General features: G+C 43.0%; 1 protein-coding gene across 2 annotated transcripts in view; it reads left to right on the top strand.

Annotated features, from left to right (window-relative positions):
• The first annotated feature begins 776 nt into the window (after window positions 1-776).
• The window catches only part of Gxylt1 (glucoside xylosyltransferase 1), a 40,343-nt gene continuing 30,376 nt past the window's right edge, over window positions 777-10,743 (top strand). For both annotated transcript variants that reach the window (XM_051189704.1, XM_051189703.1), the window contains exon 1: window positions 777-1,030. In XM_051189704.1, coding sequence (XP_051045661.1) covers window positions 822-1,030 — 209 coding nt within the window. In that variant the 5' untranslated portion in view covers window positions 777-821. The remainder of the gene's footprint in view (window positions 1,031-10,743) is intronic.

Genomic DNA, 10,743 nt, shown 5'->3' with positions numbered 1-10,743 from the left:
TCGGAGGAGGTGGAGCAAGGGAGGCTCGATAGGGAGACGACCAGTTTAGCTTTGGAGGCAAATGATTGTAAGATAATAAAAGCGTAAAGGATAGGTTCTGCCTCCCCATCTGATGTGCGACGGGGCAGGAGAGCAGCCCGGAACTACGGCCACTTTAAGAGGACGCACGAAGCAAAACGGTCTCGACCCGAGGCGGAAGTCCCTGGGGAGCAGGATGGGGTGAGAAAGAGATAGCGAGTGCGGGAAACCACAATGTCTTTTTTGACACGCTGCGATAACTTAGAATTAAAGCTGCTCAGCGTCACAAATGACGCAGTGGAAAAATAGAACATTGAAGTCAAGGGCCTAGGGCCCCGCTCCTTGGCTACATAATTCCACAACTCAGAGCCGGGCGAGCTCTAAAGGGGCGCCAGCGTCCTCCTAGCGACTCTGCGCCGTGCACGGGACAGCTCCCCTGCGCAGCTCCCGCTTTCGGAAGAGCTGCAGAGACTGGGCGAGCGTTGGGGCGTGGTGCGGAGGTGGGACGCAGCGAAACAGAGGCGGGGCTACAGAGTGGGCGGTACGGAGGCGGGGTTAGAGCCGGTGTGTGGGTGGGGGGCAGGGGCGTGGCATGACAGGGTAAGGGGCGTGGTGGCGGGGCGGGACGGGGCGGAGTGGGACCTGGCTCAGATTCAGGGGGAGGAGCGGCGTGGGGCGGGAACTGGGCGGGTCACGCTGCGGCTGCGCGTTGCTGCTCCTCGCAGTTCGCCCCGGCGGGCGCGGCAGAGGCGGCGGGGGCGGCTACGGAGACCGCGGTGGCGGAGGCGGTAACGCGGTACGGGATGCGGCGCTACCTGCGGGTCGTAGGGCTGTGCCTGGCCTGCGGCTTCTGCTCGCTGCTGTACGCCTTCAGCCAGCTTGCAGTGTCCTTGGAGGAAGGAGCGGCCGGAGGTCGCAGGCCGCAAGCCGCGGCGATGGGTTCCTGGCTGGCAGACGTCGGACGCGGCCCCGGGAGAGGCGCGGGCAGCGCGGGCCCCGGCCGGCCGGGCAGGTACGGGCCGCAGTGCCGGGTGCAGGGGCCTGGGAGTCCACGCTGCTTCCACCACCGAGTACTTTGTGTTTGGCTTCAGATTCAAGTGTGTAGATCAGCTAGAAATTGAATTAATTTGCAACTTTCTCAAAGGTTCGTTGGAAGTCAATGGTGGCCCACAAAAATCCCGATTACAGTTGGCTAGTGGGAATTCCCTCCTGTTTCCATGGAGCTGAAGCTGAGCTATTTAAGAATCAGCCTGGTGCCCTCATTGAGTTCGCACCTCCTAGGTTTCCAAATTTCCACCGTAAATCTTAGCATATTCATTAGCTGTCATAGATCAATCTGGCCGTGGCATAAACGAGCTATGAATTTTTGTTTTGGAAATACTCGGTTTACCCGGAAGCCTAAAGAAAAATTAGAAACATGAGCAGTACTTATAATGTTTATATTTTATAGGAGTAGTGGAATGAAGATACCATTTTTTTATTGGATATTTATGACAGCATAATGAAGATTTGGTGGATTTGCATAAATCGCTGCCAGGGTTAGAATTATGAAGTTTAAATGGAAAACTGTTTTGGCAGTGCACTTAACAATCTGAGCGTTTCACAGTGCCTTGAGGGATACCTGTATTTTTGGACAATTCTGACACCAACATATTGGAGAGTAGAAGATGGGAATTATAAAAGTACCATCCTCTGTGAGCTATTGTGTAGCACCTGAGAGTTGATGGTCACTTCCAGAGGGAAGGGGGTACAAAATAAAAGCGGCATGGTGATTGTGAGTTACAGTTTGTTTTGATTTTAGTCAGAGAAATGTGGGATTTAGGTATATTCTCAGGCCCCATTGCCCACATCTTAAAGTATTAATTGCCCAGAATTACATAACAAGAAGTTCTTGGGGGGGGGGGTTGGAATCTTTCCAACTCTATAAAGTAAAATATTTAAAATGGTAAGAATAGTATTTCAGAGAAATCTTTTTTCAGTGTATACTGTTTGAACCGATTATTTCAAGCCAGTCCTGGTGGCCTACACCTGTATTCTCAGCATTCAGGCGGTAAGGCAGGAGAATGGGAAATTTGAGTGCCTGTCTGGTTTTCATGAGTTCCAGGCCAGCCTGGGCTACACAGTGAGACCCAGGTTCAACAGACCAAGAGCTGGCTGTGTACCCCAGGGGTGAAGGACTTGCCTCCATGGGTGCTGAGTTCCTTCTCTCCTTGGTTTTAGTAGACAGTAGTAGACAATGTATACATTTTAGTCAGACAAACTTGTACTCTCCTTCTCCCACTGGTGCAGGATCCCTTGATCACATTGTTACTTTGTTATGTATTAATTTCTTTACTATAAAATGTAGATAATAAATTTTCAGCTACATTGGGATAAAAGTTGTGTATATTTAATACTAGCTTCTTGATATTTTTTGTATATTCAGAAATGATTGTCACTTCCCTCCCTCTTTTTCAGATTGGCTAGACATGAAGTTCATTTTTTGCTGGGTACTGTAAACACTGGTAGGATACACTGAGAATTTAAACATGGAAAAATGAGGGCTTTTGAGTTGTGAACTTTACCTTTGACACATACTGGCTGTGCTGACTTCCTCATTAGATATGGACCATTTGTGAGAACGGAATGAACAGTTGCCTAGATTACTTAGTATGGTACCTGGTATAATAAAAGGGTGACTTTTAATTTTACAGTGTAACAGTGTAACCCCCCACCCCCACTTTTTCCCTCATCTTCCCCCCCCCCTTTCTTTTTTTCTTACTTAGGGAAATAATTTTGTTACCAGCAAGAAACCTGCTAAACTAGAAGGCCTGAGAATGAAGTCCAGGAAGCTGTGTTTTAACCATGGGCTGTTATTAAGATGCAAAAAAACCACTGAAAGCCACTGATAAAGCTCAGAGATAGATTTGACCATTATTTTTGCAGTACTGTTTCCCCCTTCTTCCCTGAGTCTGATTTTGAAGGAGAGTAATTGGGTCACTGAACACTGGAGAAAGTTGAAATACTTAGGTAAGGCCCCTTTACTTTGCCTCATTAATGAGGAAGTAACACCAGTGCCACCCTGTATTTTAGTTTATTGAACAACATAGTGGTATCTGCTTCACATCTTTGCTGAGTGTTACCTGGGCTGCTATAGCAAAACTCTTCTGACTGGGTCTATTGGAAACAACAGAAGAAAATTATTTCTTACATCTGTCTTCTTGCTGGGTTGTCACATAGCCAGGTAGGTCCAGAGCTGCTTCTACATGGACAGTAATCTCATTCTTGGGGGACTGCCCTTCATGTTCTAATCACTTACCAAAGGCCTAGACACCTCTGACATCAATTGTCACTCAAAGATAAGAATATTTTGGTGGGGGGATTACTTACTGTAATCCTGATCCATAATATTTAATAAAAGCTAGTAATATGTGCTTTTGGAGATACTCATTTGACTAAGAAGTGTACTTTTGACTTAGAGTTTTTGTTTTGTATTTTGTTGTTTTTAGTTTTTTGAGATAGGGGTTTCTTTGTAGACTTGGATATCCCAGAACTTGCTATCCAAATGCTGGGATTAAAGGCATGGGCCACCACTGTGTGCTGGTTTAGAGATTTTATTTTAAATATTAAATGCTGTTACCCATGTCATGTCTTTTGGAATTCTCCCTGAGTAACAACTTAAGTTTGGTTGGGAAGTGTATGTTGCATGAATTTAAATTTTTTTGTTTTCAGGTTGGCTATGTTTTTTTTTTTTTTCATTTTTAATCTTTATTATGCACAGAATAACTTCCTTCCAGTGCTGCTCCTCTTGCACATTCTTTAAAAAGACATTTAAATCTGTAATCTAGATTTATTTTTTGTTGAGGGAAGAGTGTGTGCTCTGTGATCACTTTTTGAGATGGTTATTAGACAGTTGTTTCAGCTTCAACTGCCTGTGTACCTGCCTTTTCCTCCCTTTGTGAGTGTTCATGAAATTAGAGGCATAAGACAGAGGTGGAGGTATGGTGGAAAGTTAGAAGTGTCTTGACCCAAAGCAGTTGCAAGTGAGTTGCCCAGGCAGATCATAAGCACCCCCAAAGTTGCCCATATTCTGAGAATAATCTCCTCTAACATGCTCCAGTTGTGGTCTCTTGCATGTCATGGGTGCCCATGGCTTAAGATTGTATTGTTGCCTTGTAGCCCTGCACTCACCCTCCACATTCATACATTTTCCTGAAAATTTCTTTGACTCTTTGTAGAGTAAGGAAAACTTAGTTGTGTATAGATTTTACAGCAATCTTGTGATTATTATGGATATTTTGAAATGAAAAGAAAACCAACCTTCTTTTAGTTTAATTAAATACAGAGGACTGTTTTATCTTTCATGGCTTGGTCCTGGAAACCTGACTGGAGCAGTAAGAGAGTGAAGAAAGGTCAGGTATAGAGACTCATGTACAAAAAAGCTGGGTGAGGGCCATGTGTACTCTGATAGAGAGTTACCACAGCACAGGACGAGAGTTGTCCATAAGTGGTGGACATAAGTGGTCCATAAGAAGGAGGAAGCTGTAGTTGACACAGTGGTCAGTCTGTCTACACTGTTAGCAATAACACTGGGCCAGAGGACGGCTTTGTTGTCCCTCTAAGCCTCATGGGGTGGGGGTGAGGGTTGAGGGGGAGAGGCTTTGCAGTTCCCATGGGTCTGAGGCATGAGGTCCTTGACATGTCAATGATTCATTCACATTTCACTCCAGACTTTGCATACTCACCAAGGGCCTCCTCAGTTCCACACAGCAGACATCTTGGACTTAAGTCTGCTTCATGTTTGAGAAGTGTTACTGTGGAGAGCATTCTTGTTAAGTGCTTTTGTTGTTGTTTTTATCTTTGCCAGGGTCTCAGTATAACCCACACCAGCTTTCAACTCATAGACTCAAAACCTGTGGTTTCATCTTCCCTAGCAGCTAGCTAGTACCACACGTTTTTGTTTTGTTTTGAACCCTGGCTGTCGTGGAACTCACAGATCACCTACCTCTGCCATTCCATACCAGGATTAAAGCAGTGCACCACCATCCAGCCAGCCTGGCTTTATGATCTTTTAAATGCAAAAAAATAAAACATCTTCATAAAAGACATATTTATCATTATTTTATGTGTATGAGTGGTTTGCCTGAATGTGTATTTGTGTACCACATGCATGCTTGGTACTCTTAGGAAAGGGTTTAGATCGCCCCAAACTTGAGCTACAGATAAACCCAGGTCCTCTGGAAGAGTTGCCAGTACTTTTAACCATTGAACCATCTCTCCAGCCCCTTGTATTTATTTATTTATTTTTGAGACAGGGTTTCAGTGTAGCTTAAACTTAGTCTTTCCATCTCAGCCTTCCAAGTGCTAGGATCATAGGTGTGTGCCCGTATTTCCAAAGTGTAATTTTTGAAAAATTTGTAATTACTGACAAATTTGAAAATGGTCTTTTTTTTTTCCATTTGTTTTTTTGAAATAGGGTTTCTCTATGTAGCCTTGGCTGTCCCGGAACTCACCCTGTAGGCCAGACTGGCCTGGAACTCACAGAGATTGGCCTGCCTCTGTCTCCCAAGTGTTGGGATTAAAGGCATGCAATACCATCGCCTGGTGAAAAAAAAAATATGTCTTTTAAAAAAAATTACTATACTTTGTATATATGAATGGTCAATCTGCATGTATGCCTTAAACCAGAAGAGAGCATCATTCCCACTATAGATGGTTGTGAGCCACCATGTGGGTTGCTGAGAATGAACTCAGGACCTCTGAAAGAGCAGCCAGTGCTTTTAACTGCTGAGCCATTTTTCCAGCCCTCAAAATGTGTCCTTTTTAAAAAGTTTTCTTTAAAAAAATTTTTTGTTCTGAAATAAATACTCATTTTTGGCAAATTTCACAGTTTTCCTAATAGTAACATTTTACATTAGAGTGGATTTCTTTATATCTAGAAAAATAGATCAATATAGGATAATATTAATACCTTAAAGTTGGCCTTGTAGTTTCCAGAACTCATTCAGTCACCATGTTTTGTGCATCTGTCTGTATATGTGTGTCTCTCTCTATGTCTGTGTGTAGTTTTAAGCATCTTAATCACATTTACAAATTCCTGTGACTTGTGCTACCCCTTGATAAGTTTGCTTATATTCAGCCACAAACGAACACTTAGGGACTTTCCTGTATTTACTGATAGCAGAGCCACTTCCCTCCGAGTTTCACCATATGCTGATTATTTAGAGTTACTGCTGTGAGTGTTGAACATCTAGTAGACCTTTCTGAGCAGTTATAAACTGGGTAACTGCCTTTATTTCCCAGGATTTTTGAATCTCAGTTTGAGTATGGTCAAGTCACTGAAAGTAGAGCTGCTGTTTGTCTTTAGGTTGATCACCTCCCTTTATGCATTTAATAATACTATAGTCTTCAGAAACATACATGTATTTCTTTCCTTCCCTCCCACAGGGTCTTGCCATGTAGCTCATTGCATGCCTCAGACTTAGAATCTTCAGGCCTCAGCCTCTTAATGTTGGCATTACAGGTGTTTGCTACTAACCCTGACTTGAAAGCAGTATTTCACAAGTCGGTGAGTGGCTATTTGAAGGGAAGACACTAAAATAATTCTACTTCTTGCCAGCATATCTCTAGTGTTTTCTTTTTTTGTGGATTTATCTTTATGTGTATATATGTGTTTTTGTGAGTGTTCGCATGTGTGTGCAGGCAGAGGATGTTAGATCATCTGGAGCTGGAGCTATAAGGGTGTGTGTATGTATGTATGTGCATGTGTGTATACGTGTGTACGTACCACAGGTTAACTTCTCTGACATTTGGTGTCTTCTCTTAATCACTGTAGAGATAGGTCTCTCACTGATCCTAGAGCTAGGCCAGCTGGATAATAAGCCCCAGGGATCGTCCTGTCTCTTCCTGTAGCACTGGGGTCACAGGTGTGCTGCCACACTTGGTTTTTCATGTGGGTGGGTGCTGGGGGTCTCAACCCAGTCCTCATGCTTGTTTCTCAAACACTTTACTGGATGAACTTTCTCTTTAGCCCCCTAGTAATGAATTTTAAGTCTTGTCTGTATACATGTTTTCTAACATGGTGTTACAACCAAGAAACAGCCTAAAACTTGATTCTTCCCATCCAGATATGTATATATCAGCTTTTAGTAGAGTTTAATGACTACCCCACCAAAAAAAAAAAAAAAAAAAAAAAACAAAAACCTCAAAAACAAACAAACAAAAAAACCACAGTATTCATAAGTAGCAACGCCCCTCTCCTTTTCTTAGTCCTGCAACTCTTGACTCCCACAAATCTTACAAATCTGTTGTGGGACATGCTTATCTTGAACATTTCCCATGAATGACTCATACCAAGTATGGACTTTTGAGCTTGCTCTCTTTCATTTAGATTATATTTTTAGGGTTCATAGATCTAACACATTTTGTACATTAGCTGATATTCATTTGAGTGGGTTTCTACTATTTGACTGTTAATGAATAATGGTGTTATGAACATCCACATATATATGTGTGTGTGTATGCATATATGTATATAATGTCTATATTATGTATATATTATATATTATATATAAAAATCTTCCTTGTGAACATAGGTGTTTTTAGTGCTGTTGAGTATTTAGGAGTTTTAGGAGTGGAAGTTGTGGGCTGTGGTTGCTCAAGCCATTAGTGTTTTGTTTTTTTTAAACTTTTTTCCTGTGCATGTGTGCTCTGTAGTGATTGTGTAGAGGTCACAGGTCAGCCTGCAGCAGTTGGTTCTTTTGTCCCACCATGTGGGTTCCAGAGATTGAACTCAGGTCCATCAATAGCAGCAACTTGTGGAGCCACCTTGTTCAGATTTCTACTTTAAAGGGAATTGTGGCTTATATTACTCTTCCTTGCCTTTGTAGCAACTCCAAGCTTTTCTGCAGTTTATAAACTAACAATAAACATAATAGCTTCTTAAACATTACAAGCCTGCCTTTGACTCTGCATTGGACATCTCATCTTAAAGCCAAGGCTGCAGAAGCTCTCTTTATACTGAATATGTTGAGTCTCATGCAGAAGTTGAATGAGAGGGCTGGGGATATAAGTCAGGGGTAGAGCACTTGCCTATCATGCTCAAGGCCCTAGGTTTAGTCTCTAGTACCATGTTATTTTGGCCAAAGCAAGTAACTTAAGAACAAAAACAGTGAACAGTGCAATACAGGTTCCCTTTAGAGATAGGAAAAGCAATGGAGATGAATAGGATTCATTTACATGTCTTTCAGGGTGTGGGATGAATAATTATAGCAGTATGATAGTCTACCAGATGCTTCTGATTAAGGAGAAAGAAGGGCTGGTTGATAAAAGGTGGTCTTTTTTTATTTTTTTCTTTTGAAACAGGGTTTCTCTGTGTAGCTTTGGAGCCTGTTGTGGAAATCACTCTGTAGACCAGGCTGGCCTCCCAACTCACAGAGATCCACCTGCCTGTCCCCTGAGTGCTGGGATTAAAGGCATGTGCCACCACTGCCCAGCTGAAAGGTGGTCTTTTAAGGGCCCCTGAGGGAAGTATAACAATATATAGTGCAGGTGAAGTGTTTGTGGTGTTGGAATCCGACAGAGGCCCATCGGAGGACAAGTCTAAATTAGTTTAGCGAGTCAGGATACTTACGTCATTGTTTTGTAGTCATCTGCACATGGGCACAAATGGTCTGGCTTTAACTTGATATTTTAATACAAAGGTATTGCCAAAGGACAGAGTAAGAGTTGAGAACGTAGGAAAGAATGGTTTAGCCTCCTGCTCTAGAGTAATAGGGAGGGGAAATGAATACAGGTGGGAGCCTGCATATACCTAGAGGTTACCTGACAGGAGGAGGAGGGATTGGAGTTCAGGTTGTCACTTTCATGTGATAACCAGGCCCAGCAAGGATTTCCTGTTTTACCTAAGAGGAGTGTGAATATAAGTTAGTGGTATTGGAGAATTGCAGAACTGACTGTTGGGTAGTATCCCACATTGCAATAGCCACTATGATATTTTCTCATTCCCCACTAGACAAGTGTGATCTGTGCTTGTTTTACTCACTGTAGTTTTGCCAGTGTTTTGCCAGTGTGTTTGGTCATGTAATTTATTGAATAAACAGGGAGAGAAAGAACTTGGATTTTGACAGGAGGAAGGTGGTCAAGAGGATGACGGTGCCTGGAAGATGCCCCAGTAGGTTGGTGGGTGCAAATGCTGCAGCAGGTTGGCTTTGCACAGAGCTGGCATTTAGTGCTGGCTTCTCACTGGACCCCGGCTTGGATTGCTGCCTTGCACCCGCTTATGTGATTTCTCCAAACACCTTGGGTATCTTACAGCGTGTATCCTTGGGTTCAAAGATCTAAGAAACATGACATAGAGGTTGTCTTTAAAGGTAAGGGCAGTATTTTGATTAAGACAGTGAGAATGTACCTAGATGTGGGGTGGGTAAAATAAAAGCTACTTACCTCTTGCTAGGAGTGCCCTAGAGTTTATATTACCTTACTCTACTGATCCCAGAGTTCAACACCAGCAAAGTTCAGAGACCTTTGTGTATCTCAAAGATTTAGAAGATTTAAGCCTTTAGACTGCTAATTGCCTAGGACAGTCTTGAATTTGACTCTCAAGTGTGTGACCCTGCCTTGTGTCATCTTTATTAAGTCGTTGACTTGGGATGTAGCATAGCTGTGATACTGAGGAGCAGCCCCTGGGCTTAGGAACTCTTGTGGACACTGTGTGGAGAGTTGGAGGAGGCCTCTTCTGCTTACATGGCTGTTTACTTGTAGGTAATCAGGCTTGAGCAGTGTCAGCAACTTCTCTAGGTTTGGCAATATGTATATGAGCTTTTCCTACTGAGATATTTGTGGGTAATTTTTTGTTGGGTCTCAACTACATTTTCCTGGCTGCCCTTGAACTCAGATTGCCTGCCTCTGCCTCCCAAGTACTGAGATAAAAGGTGTGTACTACCATGCCTGGCAGGCAGGTAGCTTAAAAGTATAGGTAGTAAGGATATACAAGTATTAGCAGTAATGATTGATTTGTTAGACTTTGAAAAATTTTAAATTGCACTTGGGGAGCATGGGGCCCATTGAAACATCCAAACTTGAGTCTACATTGTGCTGGGCATGAGCACACATCTTTAATTTCAGCACAATGGAGGCAGAGGCAGGTGCCTTTCTGTCTGTGAGATAACAAGTTCTAGGCCAGCCAGGGCTGCATAGTGAGATGCTGTTGGGGGTGGGGGGATGGGGTCTGGAGGAAGCCGGGGAGGAGAGAGAGGAAAGTCTTGTTACTGTAAATAAACAGTATGTACTATATAATCAGTTTTTTTTTTGTTTTTTTTTTTTTTTTGGTAACTTTTGGGGATGAATGGGTGCAAGGAGCAATCCATATACCATATGCATATATGGCGAGCCAATGTAGTACTTCTGATGAAAAATTCTTTTGTGGAGCCTAGAACTGAAGAGTTCCTGCTTCAGCCTCTAGAGTGCTAAGGATTCCTTCTAGGCTTGTCTCCAGACAGGAGTCCCATGTTGCCTCTTGTTTGACACACTGTTTTCATTCACTTTTGGCCTTGAGGCTTGGTTACATTTTCAGCCACTGTGGCCTCTGCTGATGCTTGATTACCTGGCAGAGGATAGGATCCTGTATCTTCATTTCTAATAAGGGACCTTAGGGCCAGGGAGATTTAGGAAATATTGCATAATAGTGCAAAATAGAGTAAAAGCTGCAGCAGAAAATGGTATTGTTATACACAGTTTTACAAGTAA

The sequence above is a fragment of the Phodopus roborovskii genome, unplaced genomic scaffold, assembly GCF_943737965.1.
Source record: "Phodopus roborovskii unplaced genomic scaffold, PHOROB, whole genome shotgun sequence".
NCBI lineage: Eukaryota > Metazoa > Chordata > Mammalia > Rodentia > Cricetidae > Phodopus > Phodopus roborovskii.
The sequence above is the reverse complement of the archived record's forward strand: the minus strand, read 5'-3'. Positions and strand labels throughout refer to the sequence as shown.